Source organism: Phacochoerus africanus, chromosome 5, assembly GCF_016906955.1.
Source record: "Phacochoerus africanus isolate WHEZ1 chromosome 5, ROS_Pafr_v1, whole genome shotgun sequence".
NCBI lineage: Eukaryota > Metazoa > Chordata > Mammalia > Artiodactyla > Suidae > Phacochoerus > Phacochoerus africanus.
The window spans coordinates 91,478,311-91,499,843 of record NC_062548.1 but is presented as its reverse complement, the minus strand read 5'-3'; the positions used below and the strand labels follow the sequence as shown (position 1 = coordinate 91,499,843).

General features: G+C 36.2%; 1 protein-coding gene across 3 annotated transcripts in view; it reads left to right on the top strand.

Moving 5' to 3' along the window:
• The window catches only part of ACYP2 (acylphosphatase 2), a 173,700-nt gene that overhangs the window by 75,731 nt on the left and 76,436 nt on the right, over positions 1–21,533 (top strand). The window contains exons 4-5 of one of the 3 annotated variants that reach the window (XM_047782084.1): positions 4,547–4,599; positions 5,197–5,702. The exons of 1 other annotated variant lie outside the window; for it this stretch is intronic. In XM_047782084.1, the coding sequence (XP_047638040.1) occupies positions 4,547–4,599; positions 5,197–5,243 (100 nt within the window). In that variant the 3' untranslated portion in view covers positions 5,244–5,702. Of the gene's footprint in view, positions 1–4,546; positions 4,600–5,196; positions 5,703–21,533 lie in introns of those variants that run through there. One more of the 3 variants, XM_047782085.1, reaches the window with a different exon arrangement.

Genomic DNA, 21,533 nt, shown 5'->3' with positions numbered 1-21,533 from the left:
ACTTCCAGTACTATGTTGAATGAAAGTGGTAAGAGTGAGCATCGCTGTCTTGTTCCAGTTTTAGCAGGAAGGCTTTCAGCTTTTCTCCATTGAGTATTATATTTGCTGTGGGTTTGTCATAAATGGCTTTATGTTAAGGTATGTTCTCTCTGTACCCAGTTGGGTAAGAGTTTTTATCATGAATGGATGTTGGACTTTGTCAAATGCTTTTTCTGCATCTATTGAGATGATCATGTGGTTTTTGACTTTTCTTTTGTTAATGTGGTGTATGATGTTGATTTGATTTGCATATGTTGAACCATCCTTGTGAACCTGGAATGAATCCCACCTGGTCGTGGTGTATGATCTTTTTGATATGTTTTTGGATTTGGATGGCTAAAATTTTGTTGAGAATTTTTGCGTCTATATTCATCAAAGATATTGACCTATAATTTTCTTTTTTGGTGGTATCTTTGTCTAGTTTTGGAATTAGGGTGATGGTGGCATCATAGAATGTCTTTGGGAGCGTTCCTTCTTCTTCAACCTTTTGAAAAAGTTTAAGGGGGATGGGTATACATTCCTCTTTGTATGTTTGGTAGAATTCACCTGTGAAGCCTTTTATTTGTAGGGAGTGTTTTTATGACATACTCAATTTCATTTCTAGTGATGGGTCTGTTCAGTTGATCTATTTCTTCTTGATTCAGTTTTGACAGGCTGTAAGTCTCTAGAAAGTTGTCCATTTCTTCTAGTTTGTCAAATTTATTGGCATACAATTGTTCATAGTATTCTCTCATGGTTTTTTGTATTTCTGTGGTATCCATTGTGACTTCTCTTTTATCATTTCTGATTTTGTTTGTTTGGGTTTTTTTCTCTCCTCTTCTTGGTGAATCTAGCCAGAGGCTTGTCAATTTTGTTTACCTTTTCAAAGAACCAGCTCTTGGTTTTATTGATTTTTTTTCTATTGTTTTTTGAATCTCTATTTTATTGATTTCCTCTCTGATCTTTATGATTTCCTTCCTTCTGCTGACTTTAGGTTTTGTTCTTTTTCTAATTCATTTAGGTATTGGGTCAAGTTGTCGATTTGAGATCTTTTTAGAGGAAGGTCTGTATTGCTATGAATTTCCCTCTGAGCACTGCTTTTGAGGCATCCCTTAGATTTTGAGTGGATACATCTTATCATTTGTCTTGAGGTATTTTTTAAGAGACCCATCTCTTCAACATCCTTTCTGTAGTGACTTAGATTTAACTCACCAGGTATCTCCTTTTTAGTAATCTCTTCCTAACGATTTGATTCCTTTCCTAAATCCCGTCTCTGAAATTCTCCTTCAGCTCCTAAAGTTTAACTTCCATCTTAGAGCCTTTGATCTGTACGGATTTACTAACGTGTCTCATACAATTGGTTAAGGGATACTCATTTGCAGCTAATTTTTCTCCTCTCATGTGGTACAGACTTTGCTTTAGGTTAAAACATACCAATAATTAGGAGTAGTGTACTAATCAAATAGAAATTCCCTTTTAGAATGTATTTTCTAGATATTTATGTTTATGTTCTCTTTTCCTAATTGATGTGTTTACTGTTCTAATTTACTTCTGTTCTCTAGTTTAGGTATCACAAAGTGCCAGATGTTTGTTGAATTCTATACCAGGCTGATGCATTCTGTTGGAATAGAATAAAGTTGCCATCGTGTTTTAAAAATAAGGTTACCTTTTCATGGGACATGCATGCCCTGCCTCCCCATATCTCTTTACCTGATGCTGTTATTAACTTCCCTGTCCCTTAAGGCATTTGGCTATTATGTTTGGGCCTTGGATTCAAGATGTCACTGAATTTATCTGCTTGCAAATATTTTTTTCAAATATTTATAATGGATAATGTGAATTAGAGGCACATGTCATGAATTGCAATTTAGATCTGTTCTTTATTATCATTGTTCGCTATGCATAGAGAATGGTTTTGAATTGCCGTCCTATCAAATTAAAACAGTGATGTTTCTAAAATTTTCTATCCCAAACACGTTATTTATATTTTTGTTTAATTAGGTTGCCTGTCATCTGCTAATATACCATCTCTATTGTGTTTTATTCAAAACTAAAGTACTAAAAGGTACTTCGAAAACAAGATAATTTATCCTGTGTGCTTTGACAAACCTAAGACTCTTGCAGTTTTCACAAATGACATCCTTTATTTATACCAGGTGGCTATTAGTGTTATATAAATTCTCCATGGTACTGGCATCTCTTTGTTTCCTGAAATAGGTGTACCAATCCATTTCCTTTTAGTTCAATCGAATCCTCTTTATGATCTTTAGTTCAATTGAATCCTCTTTTTATGATTGTAGAGTAAGTGAAATTTACTTACTTACTCCAAAATACAATTTAGAAATGCAAACCAAATGTTCTCCTGTAGGGGGTGCAATATGTTTTAAACTCTTAATATGTGTAATGAAAGCTTTAAAAACCATAGAGGGAACATTCATAGGCTTTCTCCATATCAACGCAGGTTATTTAAATGATTTGACAACCTTGAATATTTGATAATAGCCAATGTTTTCCTCAAGTTATAAAATTTGCATAATATTAGGATAAATGTAATACTTTTTAAAAAAGGTTTTGGGCGTTGTATTAATCAGGTTTCTCCAGAGCATAATCAATAGTGTGTCTATGTATGTACACACACATATGCAATCATAATACATACACATAAACACACTATCTATGGATATGTATATACATATATATATATATACACACACACACACACACATATATATATATATACACACACACACACACACACACACACACGTAGGGAAAGAGAGAGTTTCATTATTATGGGGACTGACAAATCTGAAATCTATAGGGTGGGCTGCCTGGCTGGAAATTCAGGTAAAATATATAAGCTTCAGGCTGGAAACTGGATTCTTTTCTTAGAAACTTTAGTCTTTGTTTTCAGGTCTTCAACCGACTGGATTAGGCTCGCTCGTATTATGAATAATCTGCTTTGCTTAAAGTCACCTGATTGTAAATGTTAATCAAATCTAAAAAATAACTTTGCAGCAACATCTAAACTGATGTTCAACCAAACAACTGGACACCATAGTCTAGCCATGTTGACACATAAAATTAATCATCACTGGTATCTTGCATATATTTTTGTCAATGCAGGCATGAATCAAAATTAAAGATCATGATAGCTAGTTTTTGTTTTTTGTTGTTTTTTTTTTTTTGGTAGCTTGGAATCAATATTTAATAAAGCCCTGCAGTCTTAAAGATGCAAATATATACTTTGGTACTCTGAAGTCGAGTGGGTAGGACATGAAATATATAAACCATAAACCATCTTTCGTATCAGTTTGGACTTTTTCCATAATATTTTTTGGGTAATTTCCTATAATATTCTGATTTGTTCTTTGAAACTTATCTTTCAAGTTTTGCGTGAGTTCAATATTAGGCATTTTTGAATACAGAATTAAAATAACGACCAAAAATGTGGACAAGAGGAGGCTAATGAACTTGTTATCTTGTGGAATTTCTGAAATCCTAAAATTGTGACAACATTGAATGTTCCAGGACCTCACACATACCCATAAGATATATCTTCTGGGCTATGTTCCTCATGTGGTTTGTGTATGCTTCCAGCTCAGGGAGATGTCAAGCTTGCTTTTCCTTTGACCTTGCATGATTCACTTGGAAGTTTTCTGGTTGCACTTATCCTCTAATTTTTTTTTTTGTCTCTACGTTTTTATTTGTCTTCTGTACAATTCACATAAAATCTCTCTATTTTCCTCTCTGCAGTCCTAAAGTGGCCTCTCTGTCTCTCTCTCTCAGTTCTGATGCTGATGTTAATAATATACTGCCCTAAACCTTGGATTTCTAATTTTCAACTTAGGTTAATTTTCATCTACATTTTCCCTAAGGTGACCACAATTTACTTTTTAAAACCTAGAATGGTGAATGGAAGTTTGGTGTGTGTGTCTTTTTAATGATTGGAGCTTGATCTCTATGTGAATTTCCATTAGCTTGGTATCATGTGACCCCAGGGTTGGGCAGGAAATTAGTTTCTGTCCAGAATAGCAGGATACACCCAGAAATGATTTTCTTAGCTCTGAAGGTTGTTTGCTGCAGAAGCACAAATTGAAATAGTGGCTTAGTGATTGACTTAACTCATTAGATAGCCTGCTGATACGAATTGATGTTTAGAATTTGGAAGGAAGGAAGGTTATTTTTGTTTGTTTTTCAGGGCTTGATATAAGTCCCAACTACAGAGAAAAGTAAGAAGGAAAAATGTTACTTTCATATAGTAGTGAGCAATATTGTATCATAAATCAAATTGGACAGGATTAGTCATTTGTCAGCTTGTGTCCTGATACCCTATCGTGTAAATGTGTGTGTGTTTGGGGGGGGGGGGCATATATGTTCAGTGAGGCAGCCCCTAATATAAAATTTATTAGCTTTTACAGTGATTTCTCCATTATTAAAGAAAATTATTGAGGAACCAGTGGAAACACATTTTGGGTTTTAATTTTTTTTGGCAAGCCCAGGTTTTTCAAGCTGTTTATTTTTGCAGATGTATTTCTTCACTTCTTAAGAATGAAGCGAGGAATGTTTGCTGGCTTCCAGGTTAGTACCACCCAGAAATTTTTTTAAAATATGTTTTCTTAAAAGACATATATATATATACACACACATAATATATTTTGGTAGGGGAGATAGAGAATCTTCGTTTTTGTGAACTAGAAGGTTTGAAAAGTATATTTAAATAATGTATTCTTATTTTTTTTGTCTTTTTAGGGCCGCACCCATGGCATATGGAGGTTCCCAGGCTAGGGGTCTAGTTAGAGCTATTGCCACAGGCCTATGCCTACACCATAGCCACAGCAATGCCATATCTGAGTCCTATACCACAGCTTATGGCAATGCCAAATCCTTAACCCACTGAGCGAGGCCAGGGATTGAACCCGCAACCTCATGTTCCTAGTTGGATTCGTTTCTGCTGCGCCACGATGGGAACTCCTAAATAATGTATTTTTAATACTGCTTGTGAATATACTGCTTATTTTCATCCATATTGGCTTTTTGCCTTTTTGGGGGTACTCATTATTTCATAGTTAGTGATTTTTATGGAAAGGAAATAAAAGTTGATCATGTTTTTGTTTTCTCTGGAAAATTGGAATATACTATTTGTGTCATTTTAGAATCTTTTTTTTTTTAATCCAGGGAGCCTCCTACAGAGAGTTGTCTCCAAGGATATTGATACTTGTTAGTAGATTGTGACTCTTGGTTCCATCAACAACAACGCTACACTATAGAGTATGTCTTGTATGGTTAAAATAACTATATTAAGACATTTGTTTGAATAAGACTGGAATAAAAAAAGAAAATGACCTTCATTTGGCAGACATTGAGCCACCCAGTTGTGACAGGCATTGATGCCATCCTGTCTACAGAAGCTGACAGTTTAGCCAAAAATGAAAGCAATTATCTTTGGTATAGTGACCGTTACAAAGAGGGTTCCTTTTGCTGATGGTATCCATTTCTGGCCATCTGCAGATGGCCTGTCACTTTGAGCTTCGAATTTGGAGAATGAAGAAGATACAAGGATGCAGGGAATGTTACTCTGAAATAAAAAAGGAAAATTTAAGCTGCCTATTGAGAACCATGGTACTATACTCTTTTCTCTTTAATAAAAAAAAAAAAAAACTAATGTATGTCATAACACAGAGTTGCTCAATTTGAGGGATGTATCCTACCCTTTTGAAGAAAAAATAAAATTCCTGTGGACTTCGAGTATTGATTGAAATTATTATTTTAATATTACTTAAGTTCTCTTACTTACATTACTTATGTTACTTAACATAATACAAACATAAAACTGTAATATTTTATGCTCATAATTCTTATACTAAGTAAAACCAAAACAAATGTACAAATTAAATAGAACTACAAAACCATTACGATTCAAATGAACATTGCAATTCAAACCAACATGGCTTTAATGGGATAGGTGACACTGCTTTGGTGAAATAGTATTGATTTGGAGAATTATAGCAGAAAGATGTTACCAAAAGTCTAGTTCTGTGGTTCTTCTGTTTCTGTATTTGGATTTTGGGAATACTTACTCAGCAAATGCCTGTTTACATAAGTTACTCAAAGACTCTCAATGCCTTCATGTCTGTGACTAGAACTTAGGCAAATCAAACCTACTCTTTGCCAATGAGTAAGCTTGAAATAGCACATTGAAGCTGTATCACTTGTCAGCTCTGTAAAACTTTATTACTTAGAGATAATGTTCAGTTAATTAATATCTTCATTAAGTGGTATCTGATGGAACTGTTGCTAGGATCAGGAATATAAGAACTCTTATTAGAAAATGACTATACTTACTTCTAATAAATTGATATGAGTTAAAACAGTCAAAGATGATATTGGGCTCTCCCACTACTTGGTTTATATATAGTCTTCCAGTCAGCTTGCCTTGACTTAAATCAACAAACTCGATTTTACATACAAACTGTTGCATAAAAAACCTAAAGCAATATGCAGGTGCAGGGGTTCATCCAAAAGGTGAAGACTATCTTTAGATTTCTTTTTAAAGGATGGTCATAAAAATTAAAACAGGAGTTCCCGTCATGGTGCAGTGGTTAACGAATCTGACTAGGAACCATGAGGTTGCAGGTTCGATCCCTGCCCTTGCTCAGTCGGTTAAGGATCCGGCATTGCCATGAGCTGTGGTGTAGGTTGCAGACATGGCTTGGATCCCGCGTTGCTGTGGCTTTGGTGTAGGCCGGTGGCTGTAGCTCCGATTTGACCCCTAGCCTGGGAACCTCCATAGGCCACGGGAGCAGTCCAAAGAAATAGCAAAAGGACAAAAAAAAAAATTAAAACAAAATATTTTTTAAAATGTCAGCAAGAATTTGAAGACTTTTATTAATATACCTATAGGACTTAGTTTGAGAAATACTGCTTTACAGTACTCAACAGTTCCTGAGGTGAAAAAAAAAAAAAAGACGTTGGGCTCCAGATTCACATTTCTATTTATTTAAGCAAATTGATAAATACTTTCTCAATTCTATCTCCACTGTAAAAGTGTAACTTTACAGTAATATTTAAATCTGATGCCCAGGACCTACATGACATAAAAAGAATACAGTTATGTCCTAGGTTTTGAGAGACAAATCAAACTGCTCTTAGTCCTTGCTCTGTGCAGGCTATGAGCATTCCTGATCTCCTTAGCTGGGCTGAAAGACTGACTGAAGCCCAGCTCTGATGGCATCTATATCCAGACCTGGCTGTGGGCAGTGTTGTTACTTCTGTTTTGGAATGTATAATTTGTATCTTACTTTGAGGGCTGTGGCATTCAATTTTCAGGTGTTATTGGTTATACTTAATTCCTAAATATTAGAAGTGACTCATTTACTAAAGAGTAAATTTAATTCTGTTCTTAGCAGTTTCCCTCCCGCTCCCACATTCTGTGGTTCAGATATCTGAAAGAAATCTACCATTTCTCCATGTTACATTAGTGTCTTCTTTCTTCTACACCTTTAAAACTCATTATTTCTATCTTTAATTGATGAGATGAATAGGACCATCAGTGCTTGAAAATTGAGTCAGAGCAAACGCTTATCTGCTTGACTATACATGATGCTAGGAGTTCTGCTTTATTCCTTTTTTTCTCGAAAATTTATTTTTAGCTAACTTCCATCTGGCAGGATTTCAGTCTGAGGCATAACATGCTTATATCTGATGATTGTAAGCTCTGACTACTGCCTGCTCTAGTACTTGGCACTTAGTAGGTATTCAGTGTAGAGGAATGAATGAATAAACAGATGAAATGAATGAATGAATTTAGTAGTAGGGGTGATGGTGTGGCCATGTTAGTTTTTCTAGCAAGGCACATTTTAGATTGTTTTTCAATTTGAAGCTGGCTATTTTTGTTTTACTTTATATTGCCTGAGCTTTTTTCTTTTTTTCTTTTTGGAGATGCAAGAGTCTTTTGGAAAATTTGTTAATTCCTCATTTATAGTGGATGGATTGCCTTTCACATTACAGGAAACAGTTGTCATAGATCACACATCAAATTGCACATAGAATTTCTAATTTGTTTTGCTTTTTAATTTGGAGTTCACCGGTCATTCCTGGATCCTCAGTATAATCTCCGTTCCCCTGCAGTGCTGATGTGCTTTACTGAGGCTGGAATAACCCAGTTATGATCATATTAACAGTGGTCTGTCATGTAGGCCTTTGCTAATGGCATCCCTGCTTCCAGCATCAAAAAAAAGGAATGAAAACACTAAAAGAATACAAGGAAAACAGCTTTTGTGATGTTATACATGTAGTTTATTACCCATACCTCCATGATATGTCTGAAATTGAGGAACTTGAGTGCCTTCCTCACTAGTCAGTTCACTCATTTAGCAGATTTCCTTTTATAAAATAGTTATGGTCATTCCCTGGTGTCTTAGTGGTTAAGGACTCAGTGTTATCACTGCAGTGGCTCAGGTTACAGCTGTGGCTTGTGTTCAGTCCCTGGTCTGGGAACCTCTGCATGTTGTGGGCGTGGCAAAAAAAAAGGAAAGAAAAAAATACCATCTAGAGATAGCTGATATTGGGATTTTGAGGAGTTCCCATTGTGACTCTGGGTTAAGAACCTGACGTCTCTATGAGGATGTGGGTTAGATCACTTACCTCAGTCAGTGGGTTAAGGATCTGGCATTGCCGCAAGGTGTGCCATAGGTTACAGTCCAGTGTTGCCATGGCTGGGGTATAGGCTGCAGCTGCAGCTCCAGTTTGACCCCTAGCCTGGGAGCTTCCATATACCATAGGTGCAGCTGTGGGAAAAAAAACTTAAAAGATTGGTGTATATTCTTCCAGAATTCAATTATATAATAAGTTTGTAAATATATGACTATGTACATAATTTTTCATAAGACTGAAGCATACTTTACATACTTAGGTATAGTTCTTTTTGTGAATCTTTCCATGTCAGCAAATACATATATCTCCACGATCATTACTAATAGCTGTATGACCTGCCTTTGTATTAATGTATGAAATAAATTTATGTATCAAAGCTCATGATGATGAAAATTAGGTCAGTAACAGATTCTTCGATAATTGTTTATGGTGGGATTTGTACCATATGTAATTCTTGTATTTTTATGAATCTAATCTGTCAGTCACATGGTTTCTGCCTTGGGGATCATGCTTAGGAATTCCTTCCCAATAGAAATACTTTAAAATTATGCAGCTCTCTGTTTTTCTAATACTTCAGTGTTTTCTATTTTAAAACTAAAACTTTAACCAATATAGACTTTATCTGACATATTATGAAACAGGATTCTATTTTTTTAAACTGTTAAATAATTCATCACTCTTCTAATTTGAGATGCCCATTTTGTCATAAACAATGATCCATATAAATGGATCTGTTTTAGGCTTTAAAGCTTTGTTTCATCGATCTATTCTATTGCTGTGCAAGATCCATACTGTTTTAATTATTGAGTGTGTATAATATGCTTCAATTGATTTCTCATTTGAGCAAAACCTCCTCTTAAAGTTTTTTGGCTAGCCAAATAGCTGGTCATCTTCCAGATAAATTTGAGAGTAATTTGCCAAGTTGCAAAAATTTTTTTGCAACTTGAATTTTTTGGTAGCAATTATGTTAAATGTAAAGATTAATTTGGGGAGATTGACCTATTTATAATATCTTGCCATCAAACAATATAAAGCAAGGGGACTATAGTTAACAGTATTGTTAACTTGCTAAGAGAATAGATCTTTTTCCCCAAGATAATGGATCTTAAATGTGCTCACACACACAGAAAGGCAACAATGTAAGGTGATGGATATGTTAAACTTATTGTAATCACTGCACAGTATATGCATATATCAAATCGTAGTGTTGTATACCTTAAATTTGCACAATATTGTATGTCAGTTATTTCTCAATAAATCAGGAAAAACAAATTATATCTCTCTTGATCTTATTTTTACTTCCTAATGACATTTTTTAATTTTATTCCTATTCCTATAACTATAGCACATTTTTAAGATTATTTCAAAGTATTTTATCCTTTGTTGCAATTGTAAATTAGCTTTTTCCTCATATTTTCTGATTTTGCCAGTACAGGTATATATTAATTGATTATATTTGTTTTATTTTTCAACCATTCTACTAGATTCTTATTTTACTTTCCTGGGTTTTTCATTGTTTAGCTCTTACTTCCCTTTCTTGAACCATTGCATAGGTTCAAAGCTCACCTAGAAAGTGTTGGAAATTGTGATGATAGCCATGCTTCCTGGCCTTTTTCCGACCTCAAGGGCAAACTCTAGGTTTATCACTGTCCAATAGAAATTTTTGTGACTATGGAGAATATATGTGGCTGCCGAGCACTTAAAATGTGACTAATGAGACTGGAAACTGAATTTTTATTCTATTTGCTGTTAATTTAAATTTAAACACCCAACAGATTATCGGCTACCATATTGGACAGCACAGCTCTAGGTTTCCATTGTTAATTATGTTGACTATTTTAGATGGATCTTTAACATGACAGAGATGGCTTAGAGTAAAGATAATGGGGTTAAAGTGAGGTTATCGCAAAGATAACTGCCAAACACATGGCTTTAGCAGGATATGAAAGGGAGTAGAGGATAGAATGATAGGTGGAGTGAGATGAGGGTTGAAGGAAAGCATGTTTTCTGTTGATTTTTGTTATTAAGACTAAGGGTGGTGCCAAATCCAACCCTTTATTTATTACCCATATATGTACCTTCTTCCATTTCCCCTCTTTCTGTTAACATTGCCACCATTTTCATAGCCCCAAACCTTGCTAACACTTTGATTTTTCTTCCTTGTCTTCTAAAACCCCAATGCTCCTTCATTCCCTCCACCCCCAATTTCCACAAGTCTACATCTTACCCATTCTTCAACTTCTTTCACAGGTGTACCTTCTGTATGAAATAATTCTTTCTGGATGTCATCAAGTTTTGTCTTCCTTGAAACTAGGATTTAATGTGTGCTTTCTTTTTATAGTGCTTGGTCTTGCACATTGTTCCAGCTATTTATGAATATATCTGTCAGTACATATCTATATATTGTATAGATGGATTTTACCATAGATATTATAAATACTACAGTATTTATACAGATCTATTTTAACCTCTTTGAGGAAATAATCCTTGGCTGACTTACCTCTCTAGTCCTCTGCTGGTGTGCTGCATATCTATACATGTACTCAGTAAATATTCAATGAGTCACATCCAACTTGTATTAATCATTTGTTTTGTATATCTTCAATTGATAACTTGTAGTGCAAGGATCTTAGGTATTTATTTATTTTTGTAGTTTCTGTATACTAGCACAATGCTAAGCATCAAACATTTGATTATTTAAAACACCTTATTCAGGGAGTTCCCGATGTGGGGCAGCGGAAACGAATCCCAGTAATATCCATGATGTTGTGGGTTCAATCCCTGGCCTTGCTCAGTGGGTGGGATCTGGCATTGCTGTGAGCAGTGGTGTAGGTCACAGATGCAGCTCAGGTCCTATGTTGTTGTGGATGTGGTGTAGGCTGGCAGCTATAGCTTCAATTTGACCACTAGCCTGGGAATCTCCATATGCTGAGGGTGTGGCCCTAAAAAGCAAAACGAAAACAAAACAAAAAAACCCTTATTCATAAAAATAGTATTAAAACCTATCACTTAGGATTGCTGTTTTGCAGTATGTAATGGAAATCTAATTAGAATAGCTTAACTAATTATTTTTCTCAAATAACAAGGCTAGAGGTAGACATTCTGGGGCTGGTAAAATGGTGTCATGGAGTCATCAATATCCCAGGTTTTTTTTCTGACCTTACATAGAGCTTTTGTTCTTGTGATCACTTGAGGCTCTTTCACCTCTAGGCATCATATTCATGTCTCTGTTCCCTTCTATCAGAAAAACAGTTGCTTTTCTGGAGGACTCTACAAATAGGCTTGTGCTTCTTCCCTTTAGTCAGAACTTGGGTCACATGGCCTTTTTCCATCTGCCAGGGGATTTTGGAAGGTGAGTATTTTTAAATGTGTTTGCCATCCAAGCAAAACTGGATTCTATTCATAAGAAAGAAAAAGAGAATACATAGGAAAAGTTCAACAATTCAAGACAGTTATGTGATTTACATATTCACAGTCAGACAATAAATGCTATCAAAGATTAGAGGTAGAAGAACTCTCTGGAAGATGGAGTTAACAAAGAAATCATCAGTGTAAGAGGAAGGATATGAAAGGAGCCTTAAAAGATGGGTCAAACATTATACACAGGTACTTACTGGAAAGCCTGTGTTGCAAGTGAGGAATTACGTGCCTAAAAAATACTTTGGAATCACTAGACCAGATAAGCAAGAGAAATGCACTTGTATCATGGGGCAGTCAAAAATAAGTTGGGACAAGTTAATGGAGGATTATGTACACCACCATGAGGAGCTCAGATTTGAGACTTGTTTAAATCAGCAGATCTAATGGAGATTTTTCAAAAGAGGATTAATAAGGAAAAGTAGAATAGAAATGATAACATGTTAGGGTTTAAAAGAGTAATTCACAAATTAGTTGATTAGAGTTAATTAACATCTAATGCTCTACCTCCTATACAGTAAAGACAGTGCATAGCATTTTTTACCAAAGCAGTTGGTCTTAAACTGTTCCAGTACCTAATCTGGATATTTTACATTGTTTTGCTTGAAGCCCCAAATGCACAACATTGGAGCTCTAGAAATCTCATTTTCTGTTAAACTTACTCTTTTGTTATTGCCAAGGAATTCTTTATCATCGTCACACGGATTTGAAATACTATGTCAGATATTTTATCATATTAACACTTAAGTGCAATCTTTCTTAATTAAAGTCATTTCTCTAAGTTTGCCCTGAATAATTTATAAAATGATTTGGTGCTCCTTTGACTAAGTGTACTTTTGTTGTCTATTTTCTCAATGAAGAATTTTAAGTTTGTTAAATGCTTAAACTTATTTATTTATTGTCTTTTTAGGGCTGCACCTGTGGCATATGGAAGTTCCTAGGCTAGGGGTCGAATCAGAGCTGTAGCTGCTGGCCTACGCCACAGCAACGCAGGAGCCAAGCCATGTCTGTGACCTACACCACAGCTTACAGCAACACCAGATCCTAAACCCACTGAGTGAGGCCAGGGATTGAACCTGCATCCTCAAGGATGCTAGTCAGATTCATTTCTGCTGAGTCACGAAAATGCTTAAACTTTAAAGCACATATGTTGACCAAATGTTTTATTTTCCTTTTAAAATCAATCTTTATACATTTTGTAGTTTTCTCTTATGTAATTAAGGCAACTAGAGCTTTGCCCAGAAAGCTTACACTTATGGATATAAAAAAATGACAGATGTTTATTCTAAAAAATGACAGATACATATTCAACCATGAATCTCACTAAATAGTAAGGATTTGTTATCTTCTGCTTTAATAATGATATCAATTACTTTTGATGTAGCAGTTTGAGTAAAAAGACTGATGAAATTGAAACATGTAAGACGTGCAATAATAATTAAAATTACTTCCTATACAATTATAAATGAACTTCTGAAGCCTGAATTACCTCATTTATTTAGTAATTGAAGTATCAGAAATTTTCATCTTCATTACTGCCTCTTCTCATCACCTAATTATCATAGGATCTTTGGTTTTAAAGTCTTATTGATAATTAATTTAGCTCCACATGGAAGTATAGATATGTAATGTAATCATACCCAACTATGTCAAATTGTAGTATTCATTGTTGGGTACTTTTTTAAAAAATGATTTTTATTTTTTCCATTATACTTGGTTTACAGTGTTCTGTCAGTTTTCTACTGTATAGCAAAGTTGGTTGTTTCCATGTCTTGGCTGTTGTGAATAGTGCTGCAATGAACATACGGGTGCATATGTCTTTTTCAAGGAAAGTTTTGTACAGATATATGCACAAGAGTGGGATTGCTGGGTCATATGGTAGTTCTATATTTAATTTTCTAAGGTACCTCCATAGTGTTTTCCATAGTGGTTGTATCAATTTACATTCTCCCCAGCAGTGCAGGAGGGTTCCCTTTTCTCCACACCCTCTCTAGTATTTGTTACTTGTAGACTTACTAATGACAGCCATTCTGACTGGGTGTGAGGTGGTATCTCATGGTAGTTTTGATTTGCATTTCTCTACTAACCAGTGATGTTGAGCATTTTTCCATGTGCTTGTTGGCCATCTGTATATCTTCCTTGGAGAAATGTCTATTCAGGTCTTTTACCCATTTTTCAAATTGGGTTGTTGGCTTTTTTGCTGTTGAGTTGTATAAATTGCTTGTATATTCTAGAGATTAAGCCCTTCTCAGATGCATCATTTGAAACTATTTTCTCCTATTCTGTAAGTTGTCTTTTTGGTTTTTTTTTTTTTAATGGTTTCCTTTGCTATGCAAAAGCTTGTCAGTTTGATGAGGTCCCATTGGTTTATTTTTGCTTTTATTTCTGTTGCTTTGGGAGACTGACCTGAGAAAACAGTTGCAAGGTTGATGTCAAATAATGTTTTGCTTAGATTCTTTTCTAGGAGTTTGATGGTGTCTTGTCTTATGTTTATGTTTTTAAGCCATTTTGAGTTTTTGTGCATGGTGTGAGGGTGTGTTCCAGTTTCATTGATTTACATGCAGCTGTCCAGATTTTTCAGTTCCACTTGTTGAAAAGACTGTCTTCACATGCACTCGCATGTTCACTGCAGCTCTATTCACAATAGCCAGGACATGGACACAACCCAAATGTCCATCGACAGATGATTGGATTGGGAAGATGTGGTATATGTACACAATGGAATACTACTCAGCCATAAGGAAGAATGACATGATGCCATTTGCAGCAACATGCATGGAACTAGAGACTCATCCTGAGTGAAGTAAGTCAGAAAGAGAAAGACAAATACCACATGCTATCACTTATATCTGGAATCTAATATAAGGCACAAATGAACCTTTCCACAGTAAAGAAAATCATGGACTTGCAGAATAGACTTGTGGTTGCCAAGTGGGAGGGGGAGGGAGTGGGGTTGGTGGATATAAACTGTTGCCTTTGGAATGGATTAGCAATGAGATCCTGCTGAGTAGCACTGGGAACTATGTCTAGTCACTTATGATGGAGCATGATAATGTGTACGTGTATGTATGACTGGGTCTCCATGCTGTACAGTAGAAAAAAAATTGTATTGGGGAAATAACTATTAAAAAATAATAATAATAAAAAAAACCACTGTCTTTTCCCCATTTTATATCCTTGCCTCCTTTGTTGAAGATTAACTGACCATAGGTGTCTGGGTTTATTTCTGGCTTCTCTATTCTGTTCCATTGGTCTGTATGTCCGTTTTGGTACCAGTACCACATTGTCTTGATGACTGTAGCTATGTAATGTTGCCTGACATCTGTGAGAGTTATGCCTCCTGCTTGGTTTTTTGCTCGTCAGGATTGCCTTGGCAATTCTGGGTCTTTTATGGTTCCATATAAATGTTTGGATTGTTTGTTCTAGTTCCATGAAAAATATCATGAGTAATTTGATAGGGATTGCATTGAATCTGTAGATTGGTTGGGTAGTATGGCCATTTTTACAATATTAATTTTTTTTCCAAGCCAGGAGCATGATTTATCTTTCCATTTCTTTGCATCGTCTCTAATTTCCTTGATTCATGTTTTATAGTTCTCAGCATATGAGAACCTCCTTGGTCAGATTTATTCCCAGGTATTTGATTTTTTTGGGTGCAGTTTTAGAAAGCATTATATTTTTGTATTCCTTTTCTAATATTTCATTGTTGGTATGCAGAAATGCAAACAATTTCTGAAGGTTAATCTTATATCCTGCTACTTTGCTGAATTTGTTGATCAGTTCAAGTAGTTTTTGGGTTGAGTCCTTAGGGTTTTCTATGTATAGTATCATGTCATCTGCATACAGTGACAGTTTTACCTCTTCTCTTCCTATTTGGATGCCTTTTATTTCTTTTGTTTGTCTGATTGTTGTGGCTAGGACTTCCAGTACTATGTTGAATGAAAGTGGTAAGAGTGAGCATCGCTGTCTTGTTCCAGTTTTAGCAGGAAGGCTTTCAGCTTTTCTCCATTGAGTATTATATTTGCTGTAGGTTTGTCATAAATGGCTTTATGTTAAGGTATGTTCGCTCTGTACTTAGTTGGGTAAGAGTTTTTATCATGAATGGATGTTGGACTTTGTCAAATGCTTTTTCTGCATCTATTGAGATGATCATGTGGTTTTTGACTTTTTTGTTAGTTGGTGGGTACTTTCTGACTGTTGTTCAGCTCCGATCCACTGATGTTGTGTTTTGCCATGAGACATGCGTTTATCAATGGAATGTTAGTACATGTGACACTAATGCTTAAGTATGCTTTCATGGTTGGGCTTTGGTTTTGCCCACAGATAATTTATCACGAGAAGGTCTTACCCTGGGCAATTGCCACTCCTTTAGCTTGGTCCCTGAATGAACATGGGTGGAGTGAACCTGATCCCAACCCACAGTAGAAAGCAGAGTCACCCAGCTAAGCCCTGTGTAGACTAGCCTTATTTCAGTTAACATGCAGATACATGAGCATGAGAATCAACCAGCTTGTTGTAAATTACTGAGTTTGGGAAGCTTCCTTGTGCAGGATTATGTGGCAATAGCTGGTGAATACATTCTGTTGAAAAAAAAATCCTTATGTTTTCATTAATAAAAGCCACAGTTATACATGACTAAATTATAAGCTCCCTACTTTATTAGTTGAAGAGTAATAACACAAAACACCAGTTGAATTTCTCTTGGTTAGTGACCATTGCACATTTTGAGCCAAATGCCTGATATGAAGCACTTTCTTTTTTATAAACTTGATTGACCATAGGAACCATGGCTAACATTTGTTGAGGGCCTGGCCACACATATTCTTAGCATTCATGTCACCTCTTCTTTAACAGCACACCTGTCAATTGGTAAACATCCTTACTGAGCACCTTTGATATTGCAAAGCGTATTGTCCTGTTTTTGTTGAATGACAAAACTGAGGTTCAGAACAGTTAAGTGACTAGTTCGAGTCTCACAGCTAGGAAAGGGCAGAGCTAGGATTTGACTTGAGGTCTATTTGACTTCAAAGATCATATTGTTATTATCACTGGGTTCTTCATGTTTGGAAGAGTGGAAGTATGAGGAAAGATAGTATTTACAAACTGATTTACCTAATGTGTATTGGTATACAATCCCTAATAATCATTTACTATATGATCTAGATATCACCTGGAATTGCTTCAGCATTTAACAATCTACATATAGTTAACTTAGACCTCAGTTGTTTTATAATAGCCTTTGGAAACCTGAAGCTCTCCCCACATTTCCAATTCCCAGGTCTTACACTTTTAGGGTCCCCCTCCTGTGTTTCTCTGGAGGCTACCACAATTTGCCAGGTCAGTCTGGGTATAGAGTTCCATCCTTTCTGGTTTCTACAGCACATGCCTTCAGCAAGCATTTTACGAGTATTGGTAAGTTTCCTCTTGGACACCACAAGGTTGTCCATCATCCTTTCTCAGCCTTGTCCTTTAACTGCAACACCCTGCCCCCTTCTCAAATGCTTCTGTTTTGCAGAATAGCTTTCCCTTTCCTTGGAAGCTATGATATTCCCGGTACATGACAATTCGGGGAGTCACATTTCTATCCCCAAGCTGGAGTACCAATTTATACATTCCTTGTCTTTATCTCATTAAAAATAAAAATCATGAGACTCTCTTGGGCAAACAGCAAAAGTTGGAATTAATCTCATCAGTCTGACAGCCAGCATTTGGCTCAATTTTAATTTGAATTTCCTTGAATTTTCAACATCACCAATTTTATTCGGCTAACCTTAAATGGTGAGAACAGAAAACATCTACAACAAGAGCGAGCTACTCTTCTTAGATTAGAAATAAAATACTTTACATAACTAAGAAAAAGCCTATCTTTAGATTTTTCCTTACTTCCTACCTCTTTCCAAAAATGTGATTTACAAAAATTACAGAATAAATCTGGGTGTAAGCTTTTTCTGTACTTTTTTTTTCCCAGACCACTTTCATATTAACTATTCAGAGTAAATTTCAGGAGTTTGAGAGCTTGGTTTGTTTATGAGCCCAGAATTTAGATTCTGGTATAAATTTAAATAGTCTGAAGCATTTGGTTCTACAACACTGTGTTAGAAATGGTTTGAAGAACTTCTTTCTGTTCTGGATAAGCCCAGACTGCTGTCTTGTCTTACATAATTTGCCACAGATTTTTTTTGGCCATGCCTGTGGTAAAAGGAAGTTCCTTGGCTAGGGCTCAAACCTGCACCACAGCAGCAACCTGCTGCAGTGACAATGTCGTGTTCTTAACCCTCTGTGCCACCAGGGATTTTGCCACTAAATTTTTAATTCCTGTCAGAATTATTTTAAATGGGAGAAAGTTGAAAACCAGTTGACCAAAAGAACTTTAGTTCTTGCTCATTTCTAATATAATTTTAATTGGTTCATCTTTAATTTAGGAAGCACTTTTCCTAGTAATTTATCAGACATAGTTCCTTTAAGTCACACCTTACGTAGGATACTGCCTTAATGGGTTTTTGAAAACTCATGTTTTCTTATATTCCATGACTAAGTGGTACAATGTTTTTTATTCTTTATTCCTTTTTTTTTTTTTTTTTTTTTTTAGGGCCGCACCCACAGTATATGGAGGTTCCCAGGCTAGGGATCAAATCAGAGCTGTAGCTGCCGGCCTACACCAGAGCCACAGCAATGCCAAATCCAAGCTATGTCTGTGGCCTACACCACAGCTCACGGTGACGCTGCATCTTTAATCCACTGAGTGAGTCCAGGGATTGAACCTGCAACCTCATGGATACCAGTCAGATTCGTTTCCACTGAGCCATGATGGGAACTCCTATAGTGGTACTATTTTTTATTTGGCAAACATTATTTTCTTTATTAAACAAAGCATTGGCTTGGGATGTGTTTCTAACAGATAAGCAGTGTAAGGGAGAGTGAGTGAAAGACAGGGCAGCTCCTGAATGTGAGGTGCCTTTGAAAGTGGGTGGCTCAGGAATCCACGTTAGGACATTGGTATTAAGGTTCTGTTACCGTTAGTCTGCTCTTAATACTATGATTGCAAAAAAAAAAGAGCATTTTTTGGTTGTGTGACCTTGACCGAATTCTTTAACCTTCTTAAACCTCTCATTCCTTATGTGTTAAGTGGAGACTGTGTCTGCTTTACCTACCTCAAAAGGTTGTTGTGAGGGTTAGATAAAAACACTGTATGAGAAAGTGCTTTGTCATGTACAGAACCTATAGACATTAGTGATTACGTTTGAGGGGCAAAAGTAGGCAGGGTGGGGGAGAAGAAGGTTGCTCTTAAATCGATTCCTGTAGTGTGCCTGAAAACAGTTCTCAAATCCTAAATGGTTGAAGGAGGACCAGGGAAGGGACTACCAGCTGGTGGCACAGCAATGACAGGCCCTCATGAAATCCAATTCCAATCATTTCAGGTAATAGTTGAGTATCTGCAGTGTGCTAGGCACCATCTTGTTTATTAGAGATACACGCTATGATAAGATAAAGTCCTTGCCTTCCCAAATTCTCCAGTCTAGCTGTGGTCAACCCTGCTGTGTGTCTCTAGCTAAGCCAGGAGAAGGGCTGGGCAGAGTGTGATTGGAGCAGAAAAGAAACTGGTTCTCGTGACTGGGTATTGCCTGTTTTTTCTGTCATTAGGACAATTTAAAATAATCCATATTTTTAACCATTTAAATCACACAGAAAAAAAATATTAAAGGTATTTAAAATGATTTGTTGCAAACAAAATCCTGTAATAACACTTTTTTTTTCTTTTAAAAGATGAGGAGTGACAGGACTAGCTGCTTCTTTTCAGTTTTGTCGTGTTTCAGCTTTCCTATATGGTTTTTTTAGGTTTCAAGGACCTTACTGTCACCATGAGGTTTTACTTTCTCGCTTGTGTTCGTATTATGGGACACTAAGTCTTTGGGCATCATTTAAATTGCATCTTTTGCATTCAAAAGTTAAATTGCTAGTGATCTTTATTTTTTGACAATTTTTAATGGAAATAAATGGGTAATACATTATTCATACTAATGAGGACCCAATGACAAAGACTACTCCCAATTAGCGATAATCATTTTTTGGCTCTGGAATACCTAAAGGATTTTTTCTCTTACTTTTTTTTCTGAGACAAATAGTAAAATGGACCTTCGCTTTCTGAATATACAGCAGTGGGGGAGGGGAGCTTTCCAGAAGATACCAAGTAATACATGGACTGTAACCTAGGATTAAAAACTCACTGCCATTGGGTTGTGATGTTCATTGTACAGCTATAAATGTTATAAATCCATTGAGTAATATAAAAATAAAACCTCACTGCAGGAGTTCCTGTTGTGGTTCAGCAATAACAAATACGACTAGTATCCATGACGATGTGGGTTCGATCCCTGGCCTTGTTTAGTGGATTAAGGATCCAGCATTGCCCTGAGCTGAGGTATAGATCACAGATGTGGCTCTGATCCCACGTTGCTGTAGGCTAGTGGCTACAGCTCCGATTTGACCCCTAGCCTGGGAACCTTACTGCAGAAAGTCCAGGGGCTGAAGGGGCTGAGGATAATCTGGGCCTAAATAAATTCTCTACTGTGTCTGATTAATGTTTTATTCCAGTAGAGTTACCACTTTGGTGCCTACTTGAACATAAATATTTAGAGAAAATATAGGAAAGTTTTTGAGAAAATGAAGTCTCGTATATACACTCCAGTCTTACTTGTTTGTATTTACTGCAGAAACCACAGACTTGTACCAGTGTGACCCAAGTACTCACCATCACTGTAAATTCACGTGGTGTCCTGGGTGCTTAGCCAACTCTACATTCAGTATTCAAAACCAAAAATATCTAAATACCCAATTGAGTAAAAACTGATTCAACTGAATAAGTCTGGAGCCATCATTTAAAGATGCTGAACATCTGGAATTTTTATATGCATTGGTGAGGCCACAGTTTCCTCTGACAGACAATCCATTCTTATTACTGGCTGTAGGCAGTAATAAAGGGCAGAGTCAGGAAGGACAAAGAATTTACACAGCAGAATTTTCAATAATGTGTTGATGTCAGGAAAAGAGTTGAGCTGTTTCTGATAAGAAAGAAGTGTTAATTTTAAACAGCTGTGAATGTACATTCTGAGCTCTTCTCCTGAAAACTAACAGCAGGGTAACTCATAGGCCATGGGTCACAAGAGGAGTTTGAGTAACCAACCCTTAAGTGAAACCAAAGAGGGGGGAAGTAAATACTGGAAGAGGTGACAGAGTTCAGCCCTGGAGTGGAACACAGTCTTCTATGATTCCATGTTCTTGACTCAGGTTTAGATTTGGCAGTGGCTACTTCCTCCACTAAACCGTTGTCACTCCCTTCCAATGAATCAACACTTAACAGTAACTATGAAGCACATGGTAAAGCTCTGATTTAGGAATAATTTTTGATGGCATTGAAAATTATACAGCATTCCTGCTACCCTGGT